This window comes from Gavia stellata, chromosome 2 (genome assembly GCF_030936135.1).
Source record: "Gavia stellata isolate bGavSte3 chromosome 2, bGavSte3.hap2, whole genome shotgun sequence".
In the NCBI taxonomy this organism is placed as follows: domain Eukaryota; kingdom Metazoa; phylum Chordata; class Aves; order Gaviiformes; family Gaviidae; genus Gavia; species Gavia stellata.
Window position 1 is genome coordinate 51,969,919 of NC_082595.1, and position 16,354 is coordinate 51,986,272.

Here is a 16,354-nt window from a genome sequence, read left to right on the forward strand (position 1 = left end):
ACCTACCTATTCCTGTTTCCCCATTTAAATTCACAAAACTCAACCAAAAAAGGATCACTGGTAAAAATACGTAAAAACTAATGTAAGGTATGATGAAAGACATACAAAATGTAACTAAGAAACGGGTTCTCGTTCATACTATTAAAAGCAAAGAAGTTACTCATCAGAAAAATGATTTCATAAACTACAGCAAAAAGACAAACTGAGTTTATATTGTACACTAACTTGTAGAAGTTGTCAATACAGGCAATTTCTGAGGCCATCAGCCTGAAAAAAACTGTAGCACAACTGCAACACAAAAAAGTGTTAGGTATTTGTATCAGTGAATGGAGCAACTGTAAATACTATCAAACTTCTATAAAACTGCTATATATCAGTTGTCATACTTATGTTTTTTCTACCTATTTTCTCTTTTAAATATAAACTACAGGATTACAGAGAAAACACACATCACCCAGCTAGTGTAATACTGTTTTCTCTAGCTGAATATGTTAAATATATGTAAATAGCCACGGCTGCATGGCACTGGATATAGTCTTTACATGTCTGTCAGGTAGATTTAATACAGCATTATTAATTTAAAAGCCATCTTCCTACATACAGTTTCTGTCTGCTTGTTAGGGAAGAGCGAGCACTTTCAGCTGCTGCTGTTTTGGTTCAGTCTCTCCTGTAATCCCGCACCATGGCTGCTCGCGGCCTCTACTTACCTCAGCCACTGTGAGGACACAGTATATTGACTGGTGCTCAGGATCCACTCCCTCCAGCTTCATCCCTACTTTGAATCCGTTTTTGTTGTATGGGAAAGACTGATACTGCAATGGAAAACAACAGTTTCAATACTTCTGAAAGTATACCAGAGAAAGACAGAATATCTTTTTAAGGAAAAGAACAATGATTATTTATTATTCATGTTTCTGAAAGAACAAAAATCACTATAAAATAAGTATCACATTTTTAAAAACATACAGCGGAAAAAAGAAATTGATGATTGTTTGAAAAACATGTTGATACTAGAATGACTTAAAACTTAAGAGTATGTAAGAAAATTACAAAGAATTAGCAAAGAAGTTAATCAAGGGAAAGAAGATGACATGATTTGCCCTCAACTTTTTTCACTAATTGTCAATAAAACTTTTTAACAATGTAATTATTTATTTTTCAGCCTGTACAGTGACACTTTGACATCTTCCTGGTGGTCATCATTCCTATAATAATCACAACAATGATGCTCTATTTTGCCTTTTCATTTCCACACCTCAGGCCATCAAAGATGAACTGTAAGGCAGAAATATGAAACATTGTTTGTATATAGGGATGGCCTCTTCGATGTCATTTTCTCCTTTATATGCTGAGTCCAGATTAGCTCATTGTCCAGGAATACTTTTGCATCACAGAACACGATTACCCTCATATCACATTACAACGAACCCAGAAGAATATCTTTCAAAAAACAGAAAGTGAAAACAAGGTTAAGCAGAACGGATGTTTTCAATCAGAAGGCATCAGCGTCCCAGGTATCATGCTCCCTGCCCTCTGTTAAAGAAGGAAGGAAGCTAGCAGATATTAAGGTTAAATTGGAGGGAATGTCAGAAAAATTACTGACTAAAACTGATGAGGGTTTTCCATGGGTTAACAAATTCACAGCCAGACAGATTTTATGTCCCAAATGGTTACAGACAAAACACAGGAGAAGGATCTTATATGTTCACCCTTTCTCTGTTCCTGTCTAAAAGCTACACATGCTCCCTAGCCATATGCAGTACCTCTGCAGTCAATGGAAAGAGAAGGGAAAAGAGAAGGGAGTTACTCAGAGAGGTCTCACCTACTTGGAAGGAAGGGAATCCTCTCTGTGGTGGCTTTGGCTGCAACTGATATAACTGAATAATAAACCCAGGAGAAAAAAAACAGAGTGTATGGCACAATGAAATATGCAGTCAAGGGAAGGGAAATGGAGAACCAGACCAGTTTAAATCAGCCTGAAGTGGCCAGCTAACAGATGTCTAACAGTTCTAAGTCGCTCTCTAAAAATAGCTTAGATCATTTTGTAGACCTCAGTTAAGGGATCAGAGTATATGACTGCAGTATATGCATTCGAAAAACTATTTCATCCTAAGATCCCCACACTTAACATTTTTATTATCAATGAAACTTTAATGAAGTTACACTATGCATAATTCTACATACTTCCTCAAGAGGAATGTAAAAGCATTTTTTTTTAAATCAATAAACTGAAATTTTTAAAGTTCATCTTGGTGCACAGACTTGCAGTTAATGCCATCTATATCATAAATACCTTACAGATAAAAATCCTCAGTGGAAAACTGAAATGCTAGAAATAGTGACACATTGAGGAACAGGGGTCGAAAATGTAACTGAGATTTTGCAGAAGCAAGCACAAATAAAATTACAAAGAAAGGAAACAATTGAAAAGTCACAGATCTGTTTATTCTTTCATTCTTATAATAAACATCACTGTAAAAACAGTACAAAATTCTACAAATAATACACTAAAAATTAAGCAATTGTCACACAGGTATTTCCTGAAATTTAAGACATGAATTATTCACTATTCTTCCCATTATCAAATCTAAAACTTCTAAGGCAACACAATTTTTGGTTTGTTACAGCAAAATAACAGGCAACTTTTAGAAGACTAATACCTTTAATACTATTTAACATTTAAATTTTGTGTGTTATTCTCAATACAACACCCAAAGTAAAGCTTTGACAAACTTGGGCATCACACATTATCTTTACAACAAACATTTAAAGATACTTTGTTAAGGAAAGATACAAGAACAGCGTAAGAGTAAAGGTAAAAGGAGTCAGCAAATGAGCAGATGGCAGACTGAGGATCAGAAATATTTATGTATTGTGCAAGAACATACACAAAACCCAAGAGACTACATCAGGGGAGTTGGAGATTGAAAAAAACAAAATTCAGGGGTCAATAATTTTGTTTTACTGGAGCAATAACAGCTTGTCAGTCACAGCCTAGAAATTCCTCTAAGATTTAAGTACCAGGAAGTAAGTGGCAAGGATTCTCCATTATCCTGACTATTCCTAACTAAGGGTATGAAAAAACACCGTGAAAAGTACTGCTTCTGAACTGGAAAAATAGAGATAAAAAAGAGTAATTCTCACAATCCAAACAGAAATCAAGGATTCAAAATCGGTGATGATGTTTGGGTTTTTTTTTTTTAACCTTACTGTTCCTGTGGCTTGCTTGTTCATCTGTAAAATGGAGAAATATTACCTGGCCACTACAGAGTGTTATCAAGAATTCTCTCTCTGCTACAGGCTTTAAATACTGCACACTAAATAAAACCCTAGAGTTACCCAGGGGCTAAAGACTTTAAAAGAAAGTATTTAATAAGATGCACTGAATGAAAAAGGTACATTGTGGAGAAAAATAAAGGAAACCGTACGTCATCATGTAACTCCAGACTTTACAACCATATGGAGTGCCCAGAAAGGCTGGTATATATATGCCTGTGCGCTGCAAGAGCTTTTCATGGAACTTCACACAGGCAGAGCAATGCTTTGTAAATCTACCTTCCAGACAGAGACACTACTCGTCCAGATTTCTTTCTTGTTAATTTTTCAACCAGCATATAGCACAGGGGATATAACGAAGGATGGTCAGGTGACTGTTGTTCTTGCACCTACAAATCTACGGATTCTGTACATTGCAATCCTAGTTCTTTACTTTTGTACCTCAGTCACATCTAAAAGTACCAATTAAAGGTCAGCATCACACAGACATGTAAGCTGAAAAGCTAATCCCTGCACAAAAGATTTAATAATTGAAGTATAAAGCAAAAAAAAAAAAAAAAAAAAAAAAAAAGGATGCAAGAAACAGACTACAAGTAAGGATAGAACTATCAAAAAAAAAAATACCGGATATACACAGCAGAAGTACAGCAGCTGAGACATGTTTGCATGTTTTGCCAGGTTTTGCAAGAGCAGAGAACAGCATGGAAGCTTTGTGGATTTGAATACAGAGCTCTCTTCCAAGCAAGAGAGACAGAGCTAGAGAAAGCACTGAAATGACAAATGACAAAGACTACCATACCAGGCAAAGGACAAGCAAGAGGTGATGATGTGACATCCAATCAGATGACAGGCAAAATGGGAACAAGCTAAACTAGTATCTGATGTAGTAACAAAATATAATGTCAGCAGGAGCTGCAAAAAGACAGGTAATATAATCAAAGCAACAAGCCAAAAGATGACTTTTGTAACACCTTTCTAAACATATTTAAAGAGAATGATATGGCATGAAAAAGTGAGGGTATGTATCAGATTTTTAGCTTCAGATTAGAAGGAAAGGCTAGAACTTGCAGATTTTGGAAAAGCATCTGCTTTCTGTAGTCTCAGTTGACAGCAATCACCTACAACTACAGAATTCTCTGAAAAAGCAGAGAAAGATAACTAATTTCACACGTTCCAAATATCTTGATGACTGCTGATGGACACCACTATTTTAATCATGTAGGTTTTCTCCCAGAGAAGTGTAAAATCTTGAAATTTTTTTTTTTTTAATTGATTTACTAGAAATTTCATGATCTTAGGTGGTTGACTGATTTAAACTTCAGAAGGTCATACCTCTTTAAAAAGCTTAGTAGGTACTGCAACGGCCTTTTCTTCCTCCAGATAGGATGCCCAACACCATGCTTGCCTTCCTTTAGAGGGTACAGCTGTAAAGAAGCACAAAATAGCAAAAGAATTCTGTAACTGTTAACTTCTCAAATAAAAAGAACAAAACAACACTTTGAAGTTTATAATATACCTATCTCAAATCTACATTTTATTAAATGCATTCATGGTGTTTCTCAGGACTTATTTTAGGAAAAGTAGCAGCTCTGTAGGCTTAATGGCACCAGGAACATGAAGGCTCCTGGTTTGTACAGATAGGTTTCCAGCAGTTCAAATCTTGATTACTAACAAGAAAAAACTCTTCAGGTGACAAGAACAACTTACAAAGTCTTTGTAAGCCCCCTGTCCCTTTTCCCTTAGTGCTTATAAGAAGCATTAAGATATACAATTTGCAAATGTGTAAAAAGATCAGTTCAAATCACAAAGTAGCTCAATATTCCTCCCCCCCCCCGCCGATAATTTCTTTTTCTGGAAAGCATTTTCAATGGGATAGCACTCATGACATGTTTTTTTAATCACAGTTGAAATACTTTAACAGTATTCAGAAGGTTTCTAACCTACTCTATCACTTTGTAGTTTGATGGTTTTGGGTGGAGAGGCAGTGATTTAACAGTAATTTCTCTGAGTCAACAAAACTGTCACCACTGCTTTTTTCACCATGTCATTAGCATATGACAGAAACCTCCAGTTTCATGTTTGCTTAAATATCATGAACACTTGCATACACTTGCATAGTAATTGTAATATTGGCTACAGTCACATCAGTGAGTAACAGTTTTTAGGCCTTGAAAATAAGGCACTAACTGCACTAGCAAAAGCCAGGAACTTCAAAAACAGATGGTTTGTGAGGCTGGTCATGTATGTATCTACTTTCATACACCTCCACTCTGCTCTACTGATCTTCACCTAAAATGCCTCCTCTGCACATGCAGCCTAGTGTTTCACACCATAAGCTCATGCTGCCAGGAGGATTCTTCAGGGTCCACAGCATGATTCTGGCCTGATCCTGACCATGGGCTACTCACAAGAGAAATAAGCCCCTTAAGTAACAGCCTGGCTAAGCATTTTTATGACTAAAACATGAACCATAACAACAGTGACGCCAAACTCTCCTGAAGAAAGCTGATAACGTAACCAAAGATAAATTTCAGAACGACAGCGATCGCTCAACTCTATTAAAGAACATTCACTTTATTTGTGATTTACTCAGTTTTTATCTATTCCATTTAAGAGATGTGTTGCTCAGCACAATAATACACAGTAATGTGCTTGGTTCTGAATATAAATTGAGTCTCTTATACCAAATCTCTTGTGCTGAAATTACATTTTCGCAAATAAAAAACCCAGAAGAAATCTGTACAGATCATTCTGTCAGTGGACAACAGTGATTTCCATAGAGCATCAGCTTTATGCTTGTATCTCACACACTTCTTGTCACCTCAGCTTTGGAAACAACTGTAGAAATAATATTTAAATTTCAGAAGTAATCCTATCTCAGGAGAGGGATCTTCCATAACTTTTATGTGTTGCATTTTCAATCATTATTTCATCTGCCTAGTGTGCAGCAGAGCTACTTGGAGCACTGTGCTGATTAGTGGCCCGGCAACTTCTGGTAATGGCTCCAAGTCTACCGTAAGAAATACTTTGGAAGACAAGATGTAGGTTTGTGCTTGGTGTACCACTGAGGTGTAATAGCTGCTGATTCTTCAATTCTTCCTAAAAGTATCTATCATCAAATAGCTTGAAAAAACAACACTCCTTTAAAATGTTTTATTATGCCACTTGATGCAGTGTATGTCCCTTTGGACTGATTATAGCAATTATTCCTAAACAGTTCCATAAATGCGTCTATTTCCAGCACATACTATAGATACAAAATTGATCCCCAAGGAAAAAAAAAGTAAACTTTCACTTCTGCTTAATACATGTCTTTCAACATCTGGGAACTCAATGGGCCTGATTCCCTTTAATATTGGCACTCTTTAGAGGGATGAATAAAAACCCTAAAATGTGCATCAATTACATCATTTACACTCACTACATCCTCCTCCACACTGCCAGAGGTATATAAACTGGATCTCTGTAAAAGGTAATCCATCTTCAAGTGATAGGTTTTTTTCCCAGTTTTCACTTGGCTCTCTCAGTTCTTTAATCCTTAAAACTTAATTGCTATAAATAACACTAGCACTCTTTTTTTACAGAATTGAAAAAAAAATATGTATTCAACAGGGAATACAAATTCAGTGAAACAATGCTGGCAATTCACAATAAGAGACGGATATTACCTAAAGAATTGGTAGCTGAGATTTTTGTTTCATGATCTAACTTACTTTGTTTCAAAACTGTTATTTCCCCTTTTCTTTTTCTCCTGGCTCTCTGTGAGACTCTCAAGATCCTTCCTTCAGGTTTGTCCTCCTAAATTAAAAAAAGAGTACAGTAACCTCATGAGTTCAGCAGTCTAGTACAGTAAAAATGGAGACACCCTAAGGTTTAACTGTGACTTCATTTAAATGACTGCTGACATAGCTCTCTGCTATCTCAAACAAACCTGCAGATGTCTAATAACAACAAAGTGAGCCATCAGTGACAAATCACAGCAAACAGGGTGAAAATGACAGACAGAAGGACTCTGAACAGCTGGCACTCAGCCAGCCAGCCTTGTCTAAGCCAGGGACAGATCATGAAGCCTTCAGCAGGCCTCACTGAGCTGGAGATAAATAGCAGTATCTTTGATAGATTCATATCAAATTCATGTCTGGAGCACAAGTCTTACGAGGAGCGGCTGAGGGAACTGGGGTTGTTTAGTCTGCAGAACAGGAGGCTGAGGGGAGACCTTATTGCTCTCTACAATTACCTGAAAGGGGGTTGCAGAGAGGTGGGTGTTGGTCTCTTCTCCCAAGTGACTAGTGACAGGACAAGAGGAAATGGCCTCAAGTTGCGCCAGGGGAGGTTTAGGCTGGATATTAGGAAAAATTTCTTTACTGAGAGAGTGGTGAGACACTGGAACAGGCTGCCCAGGCAAGTGGTGGAGTCACCATCACTGGAGGCATTCAAGGAACGTGTGGACGAGGTATTGTGGGACATGGTTTAGTGGGCATGGTGGTGTTAGTTGATGGTTGGACCTGATGATCTTACAGGTCTTTTCCAACCTTAGTGATTCTGTGATACTTCCAAAATAATTTAAAGGAAAACCTCACAGCCTTATTTGGCTTTTTTCAAATGTACAATTGCTTTACTAAACATAAAATGGCACTGATCTTTTTTATTTATTTCATTGTTTGTGTATTAACAGTTTTCTTAGCATCTGAATAGATGAACAGAGTAAGTACTCATTTGGGAGGGCAGATGTATGGAGGAAAAGAAGGTGTCCCCTGACTTTTGCCTAAGATACTGCTATACAGAGAGCTACAAATTGCCTTCTGACAACTCTAGTGTCTTCAGCCTTTTGACAATTCAGCAGCTGCAGTGCTCTCCCCTTCTCCCTCAAAACTGTGCTCCTCCCAGCAGTGTCACAGCTATTGGGAAGAAAACAAATATTACAAGAAAACAAACATTATGGGAAGGGACTGTGCTAAGTTTATTCTAAAATGAAGAATAAATCCAAAAGGAAAAAAAACAAAAGGTGCCCCAAAGCACATTACACTACAACACAAAACAATATGTACTCCTATTTTTCAGTGCTGAAGACATAGCAAACCTAGGTTAGTATAATTTCTCCTTTAAATTCTTTTTGTTCTGTTCTTAAAAAAGGTGGGAAAAGAGATTAAAAAAACAGCTCTTATCAGTTCATTGTCAATATTTACAATTTACTGATGAGGCATAATTAAATCGGTAAGTGAACCAATTACTTATTGTGGCTCTGATAGAATGATGCCATCACTTCTCTTTGTAGACTGATGAAGTTACTGATGTTGCCATATAAGGCAAAACTCCCACTGAAATACTTGCAGGAATGGGTTTATGATGCATACTAACAGTTTCATCAGGATTCTCTTTCTTCTCCCCATTATCCCTGGACTCTTCTTTGAGAGGCAACTTTGTCTTTCTTTTCCGAATGCCTTTGGAATCATCTTCCCCATTGCATTCCATGCTGGGCTTTTCCTCCTTTGGTTCTCTATTACAAGAGTAATACAATGACACAAAGCCAATATTATTTCACTTCTCATATTCACAAAACAAGTAAAAAACAAGTAAATCTGAAGGTCTAGTGTTTGTAGGTCCCAGGGTGTTATACCAAATATATTCTTAGAAATAGTACTGAAAATTACATCTGTCAAAAGAATTAATCTGAAAGACACAGAAGAGCAACTGGAAAAGGAAAGCTGTCAGCTTACGCTGAACAAGTTCTGCATGTTTTAAACAGTGTGTCTTTTCCCATGTACCATCAAGTCTCATGGAGAAGCAAACTGTGAAATGTTTAGGACTCAGGGCAGTTTACCGAAAGGAAAGCAAAGGTAATTGTTAAGACTGACAAATCCAATCAGAGAAAGCTGGTATGTGACTGTACAAATTGCTAAACAAGCAATCAGAAGAGAAAACTTTGAAGCAATTAACTAAAAATGAAGGAAAATGCACAAAATCATAGATGTTAAAAACTGCCATAATGCAGTATTGAGCAAAACAGAATGGACGTACTAACACAAACCTTCTTTTCTGATGAGATGAACTGCACTAGCTGAAAGAAAAGGAACTGAGAAACTACAGTATGCTCATGTTTTCACCCACTGTCATCTATAAACACAGCTCTTGCACTTAATTACAATTAACTTACCACACCAACCATCTCATTACTGATTATCTTAATTCCAATGATTATGAAACAGGGTGGGAATCTGACACTGATTCACGCATCCCATAGACTGTTTTACCGCTTGCATCTTACAGCGGAACACAGCACACAGGGAGCAAAATAGACTGCCTTCAACATCAGTGTTAGACAAAACCAAACATTGTTAATGCATTTACATGAAAAACAGTGAAAGAACATTATAAACCAACGAAGGCTCACCAAAACATGGCTGCTAAATATATCCCTTTGCCCCACCATCAACGTTTTATCCCACCACTTTCATCTCATGCTGCGTTTACGTAAAATTCTTTGTTTCTATGCTTTATAATAGCACCTACTTGTTTTTTACTTGCTGGGCACATTTCTGGCTGCAAAATTTCCCTTCCGGAACAAATTCTTCTATGGTACCATAGCGGTAACAGTTTTCACAGAAAACAAGTCCATCCATTTTTGCAGTTTCCTTCAACCTTGTGGGGATCCCTGTCTTTTCTGAAAAGGCTGCACAATGAAAAAAGTAACTTCACTTAGGTAGAGGCAATACATTTCCAACCAACCTCAGGAGGCCTTGCCAAGCAAACAGAAAAACAGAAGTCACACCACTCTTGTTAGAGTGAGTGTCAGGGAGTTAGCGTCTGCATGGGGTCCATATTCCTGAGAAGCAAGTTGGGTTTTCATATTGCAACATAAGAGAGAGGAATCCACCGATCTCGTGCTTCTGTTATCAGTGGCACATCGACACTGCTGCTTGTGGCTACTCATGGAAGGAGTGAATTTTGTGACAGGCACCATGCTGACTGCCCACAGAGTCATTACTGCACGGAGTCCATCACCTCATCTCCTGCTGACGTGCCTCATTTTTGACCTATATATAGTGTCATTTGGGAAAAAGGTTTGGGGGGGTTGTGTGTCATCTTTCAATAGCTGAACTTATTTCTGGAAGGAGATCACTGGCTACATTCTACAGTCTATCACAGCAGTAGCTGTTGCTCAACCTGTCTGAGGTCTACCAGAAGTAAAAAACTCACTCATTTGTAACAAAAGAAATTTTCAAATACTAAGTTACTCACTCAACCTAAGCTACAATTTCTCCACAAGAGGCATGTAGCCTAGGAGAGGATGCTGTTTCTTTCACTTACACACAAGTACGAAGCTCTGTCAAGTTCTCCAGCTTCTACAGGTCGTTGACTTTGCACACACACCCCCCAAAAGGCAAATTTAAAGTCACCAACTATGTCTTTAGCTGAGTGCTGTACTGTCTTTGAAAGCACAGTCAAATGAACTTGTGTATGCAGATTATCTCCACTAGAAGAATATATAATTTATGGCTATATTTACACTCCAGCATCATTAGTGGTTGAAAACAACCATCTCCTCTCACAATGGAAAAATTTAGCAACATTTTTATCTTCAGGGAACATTAAAATAATCAAGGACAGTGTAAGGTAGTAGTAGGATGCTTACTTCGTATGTTTATGTGTCCATAAGCACACTTCAATTCAGTAGCAACATTATTTTTTTTTACGTTTACCAGACCGTAGGGAATGAAGTTGTATGCTTTACTGTAGATAACTGATCCTTCAGGGTAAAGAGAGAACCTGTTGTGCTACTGCGCTATCACACTGTTGCCGCTCTCATCACAGATTTGAATCTTGAATATCTGTTATTGCCTTGGAGACAGACCTACAGAACAGAGTAGTTGTAGTCTGAAGCTTCAGACCTCACAGCTGAGGCCCAAACCACTTTACCACTGGTGTAAATGTTTCACCTATTCCCAAAAGTCACGTGACAATTAAGACTTAATGGTGGGGGAGTAGCAAAGGAAAACTTCCATTGACTTTGCTTATTGGGCTTATACTGGTTATTATTAAACCAGAATTTTGAAGTCTGCTTTTCAAAGGTTTTACAGAATGCATATTTTAAAAGAAAATTGATAAAATATAACATCAACAAGGAAAAAAATCTACGTAGTTGCAAGTAATCGCAAAACCAGTTGTAATAGTCTCTTTCATGCTACTTCGTCGTCGCTGGAGCCAGCCTATCAAAGTTTTCAGAATTTATGACCATGTAAACCAACTTTCCTAGAACAAAAAAGATGTTTCCTTACATCAGTATTTTAAATCCAGGAAACATCTTATTTGGTAGACAGATACTACAACTATTAGAATTGTATCATTCAAGATAAACATAAATGGTTACTACGCATTAATTTTAATACTGCGAAAAAGCATAGTCAGCAACAGCAAGGCAAGCAGCCAGTATCATGTGAAGGCAGTTTATAGTGTGAGGTACTTCAGTCACAAATGAACTGTAGGCAGTTAGTAAAGTCTGCGGGCAGTCTGGAGAACCAGCTCAACAAAAATAACATCTAAAAAATTCTCAATAATTTAAACTAAGAAACTGACTACTTCGCAAATTAAATCGAGGGAAAATACTGATTCTAAACTTAGAAAAAATTACTGTTAGAAAAAATTGTGGATGTAATTGAACTTCAGGTGTTTAACAGTGGAATTATTTCCTTTTAACTTAACATGCATATATTTTCACACTTATTCACACCCCAAGAAACAGGTAACATTAGAGATACTCTCTGCATTAAAGCAAATAAGTTTTTTTTTACCTTGGGGGACAATATTTAAGAAAAACTGATATATTAAACAAAATACAGTCTACTGCAGAAAACGTTTACTGCCTCTTAACTGACCTTCTTGAGCAGTTGGAACCATCCAGGTTGTGGTAGCAGTTGCCTTTTTAACACTTTCCATCTCAGTTTCATCTGTAATCACTTCCAGGGCCCCAAATTCATTCACTCTGAACTGTAAGACAAAAGAAATGGCACAGAGTATAGTAAAAATTTACTAATACTCTCTTACGGCGTCTTCTTCCATTCACCAAGGTAGTTTTTACATGGTGTCCTCACCATATTACCCAATTTCTATGTGTTTCTGCTTATCCCCAAGTAATTGGAAACAAGCCTTTCTTGTTTCTATCAAGCAAAATGCAAACTCATTTTTTTATCTAAAAATTAATTTGCAATAGATACTGATACAGATGCCTCCACATGCAGATTGGTATCTAACTTACACACAAGAATCAAAAAATCAGTAACAGAACTTCATGGGAAAATCTCCTAACCATATGCTTTTCATTGCCAGCGAAATAACGTGCTCCAGTCTCCGAGCATTTTTGTCGAGGAAAAGGGAACTGAACTCTGCTTCACAGAGTACAGAAATTTCAGCATCCTCCAAAAACACGGTACTTCTCTGCTGTAAAGTGCACATAAACAAACCTCTCAAGGCAGTTTATGAGCTGTTTAATTACACGCTGAACGTGATATTACTGTCAGCCAGAAGCAAAGTTCAACAATACCCACATGCTGTGCTTACACAGGAGCACTGGGAGTTATATCCATCTTGCTGCCAGCAGAAAAGCATCTTCCAAATGCCGTAATGATTACAGCGCTACCAGATAAAAATAAACTTCAGCTTCCCAGTCAGTACGTGGTTTCCAGGCCCAGCTGGTTACATGGGTTGAACTCAAGGCAGCGTTTTGTCCCTCATCATCTGTTCTGAACAGCAATGGGGTGTAACTCTCTGAGCTTTGACACAGAGGACAGGTCTCTAGCACTGAGATGCTCTCACCAATGAAGATCAACAAGAAGAATTAAGCATGAGAGTGTCTTTCAAAGCTCGCCAGCACCCACCTGTGAGAATATTCCTTCAGGGTAGTAGCATGAAGCCTGTTTCTGTTTCTCTGGTCAGGCAACTTTACCTTGGGATAATGAGAAGGGGGACAATTGCCTGGCACTACATTGATCTTCTCTGCCTCCAGAGGCTGCAGGATGAATCACTCCCACTCACTTTGGACCCTGCTATGGTACAGTACCGAAAATAAGCCATTCTGACTGAAAGCAAAGGTAAGCCCCATGACAAACATACCACAACAGTCCTTCCAGCCTCAGCATTTGCAAAGAGCCACCAGGTCCTAAGGAATGCGAGCAGCTCAGAAATAATAAGCTGAGGGGAGGGAGAGGAAGAAGAGGACCTCACACAGTCGTATGACTTCCGGAGCCAAGATTTTTACTTGCGATCAGCTACACTCACAACAGATATGCAAGTGTGGACAAATGGTTGATATACCCATCTGGACTGAAAGACCAGGAGTTCAGCTTTGAAAGGCAACCAAATGCAGTAACACCATGTGCTCATACTCCAGTTTGTGACAGACATTCATGCTGTTCCACCCGAAGAAAAGCAGTGGCATTACCATTCAGAAGAGGATCCTTGTGTCTTATGGCTGACTTACGCATCCAGCCTAGTTCCTATTTTGGTTAAACTAATTTTTGCCATTGGTGCTTTGCTGCCTCTGCAATAGGTGGATGCCAGACAGAAAACCTTCCCTGCTTCCAAGAGCTCTAACCCTGCAACAGCTGGCTCATCAAGCATGCTGCAAGCGCAGACTAAAACACAGTGCTGCAGCCCACCAACCAACAGGTCACAGGGAGGTTACTAACCGACTTCTGGAAACACTCTCCTGCACCTTCATACAACGTCAACCAGAACATACACACACTAAAGGTATTTCTGAACAGTCCAATTAATACCTGGGATATTTCTGCATGATCTGATTCATGTTCAGCCCTGACACTACACATATGTTCCTCCTCCACCAGGTCCTCCCATGGTACTCAAGGAGGTCACCCTAGCTGGTGCAGTGACCCACCAACCCTTCTGGCTTCAGACGGCTGACTGACAGGCATCAAATGATGAAAGACAGACAACTGCAGGGAAGGCTGCTCCCAGCTACCCTTTCACTGGAGGCTCTTCAAGCCAGCAAGAGCCGAACCGTTAAGGAAGCAGCTCTTCAATAGTCAGGCCACCGTGTTACAGCTGGCTCAGTGATGGAGAGTAACCACTTGCTACTGCCTTAGCAGGCAGGAGGGCGTGACAACACACCTGGGGCATCTGCCTTGTCTGACCTCTGTATCTTCTGGTTTTGCCCACAGCCTCGCCTCTATCAATGTCAGAGGTCTCCAGCTCCTGTTTGGCCGCAAACCTGAAGCGGGTATGTCTGCTTTCACTCACTGCTTCCCCAGCTACAGCTTCAGCATTACTGTGCACGCTGAGCTCTCTGTAGCTGCCCAGAAAAATGCCTCAGACCTGGGAAGTCGTACTCTGGATTTAGCTGGGGAGGAAAAGCAACAAAAAACTTGTGACAGAGGTTAATTGCGTAAAAACGGGATAAATAGATGTACAGAGCAGCATGCTGCACAAAGCTGTCACAGGATAAGAGCTGCCAGAGCAACATGCCAACTAATGTCTACTGTTGGAAGCATGACATAAAAGGAGCCTGATTAATGGTGGTTTATGTGTCCATGAAAAAATTCAACACTTTCGTAAGCCTCTTCTCCTCAGAAAGTAGGTGACAAAAACCTAAAGGTAAAGGTTCTGTCATAGTATTTCCTCTATTTTTGGTCATCAGCAAGTCGTCCCATATACTTCACTAAGTGTCTTGACAGTCTGGAAGTTCGCAGCAGGTGATAGTGAGGGAAGGAAACAAGTGCCATTGAGCTAACTGTTCAATTAGTTAGCTAATTGAAAATGGATCCACAGATTTCTGAGAAGTAAAAAATTGGGTTTAAGTCACAAAACTCCTTAAGTAAATATATAAATTTGCATTGGATTATGGGATTTTCCTTAAACCTGTCTTCATTAAAGCAAACAGTAAAATTCCCGTTGATAGAAACAACGTCAGGCCATTATCAAGTACTTATAAAATAATCTCACAAAGAAGCCCGATTTTTGTCAGTTCAATGTTTAGAAGACAATAAATTACAAAGCTTGTTGGATATGAATTTAATCCACTTGACTTTTGTCAAACGCCTGTTTGCAAATTTTAAGTAACCTCTTAAGAAGGTAATTCTCTATTCCACCCAATAGAGCCAATGGTCTCCACTGGGTGAAGAAGAAGAGAAAGAAACCTCAACAATTTTCATCAGTAATCCACAGTAAGATAAACAGAAATAAATATAACATTCGGATATAAAATTTAACTTTCAAAGTTTCATGTACAGGTGAGCAACAAGGGCAAAAATACACATTTTCAAGTTACTGCAGTTCTTTTAACACAAGTATATCATAAACTGGGTCGGCAGGATGAGTCCAACTGTTAGTGGGTGAATATACAACACAGAACTTACTTAGCTGCCTTATTTAGCAGTTTCCACAAGGATCAAAAGAGAATTAAACAACAGCTTCCATCTAAGCATCATTAGAGATTCCTTACCCTCGGAGCTGAGATACATTTTCACATTCTCGGGAAACAATGCCCTGATATACCAGAACTTCATCTTATATGACTGTTAATTTAATCCCCAGGAACATTTTAATATTCATTCAACAAATAAAAAACACATTGAGGAAAAATCAAGGCTTAAATAGATAATAATCAAACATTATAAAGACTTTCTGAACCATTTCTGCCTGTCCACATGCTAAGTTCTACAGGGATCAAAATTACTATCAATAAACATATTTTAAAAAATTAAAATTGCATTAAAATTTCCACAGAACTGGAACAAGTATCGTAAATGACTGAGACGAAGCCTTTGTTTATTGCAGGCAAAAGTATCACACAAAGTATTTCATGTTTCAGCTGCAATGGAGAAACGGCCAGATGTTCTGTTACCAGTGCCTCTATTGAAAGTCCATTCCTGAACTTCTTTCTCAAAAAAACTTCTTTGAACTTTTAATTTAGAACTATTCATAGCCAGTTTATACCCATTTGTTCTTAACCCAATATTACCCTATGGATTATATAGCTCTAGTACCCTAGCACTTACTCTCTGGGTATACGTTTGAAGCAAGGAATTATGTATCCCCAGACTTAATTTTATCAGCCTAAGCACAA

At 38.4% G+C, this 16,354-nt stretch overlaps 1 protein-coding gene across 1 annotated transcript in view; it reads right to left on the bottom strand.

The window, feature by feature from the left end:
• L3MBTL3 (L3MBTL histone methyl-lysine binding protein 3) overlaps positions 1-16,354 on the bottom strand; it is an 85,258-nt gene that overhangs the window by 50,816 nt on the left and 18,088 nt on the right. The window contains exons 3-8 of the mRNA XM_059827835.1: positions 12,150-12,261; positions 9,787-9,946; positions 8,635-8,773; positions 6,990-7,074; positions 4,609-4,700; positions 708-812 (exon numbers count right to left, since the gene is read on the bottom strand). Coding sequence (XP_059683818.1) covers positions 708-812; positions 4,609-4,700; positions 6,990-7,074; positions 8,635-8,773; positions 9,787-9,946; positions 12,150-12,261 — 693 coding nt within the window. The remainder of the gene's footprint in view (positions 1-707; positions 813-4,608; positions 4,701-6,989; positions 7,075-8,634; positions 8,774-9,786; positions 9,947-12,149; positions 12,262-16,354) is intronic.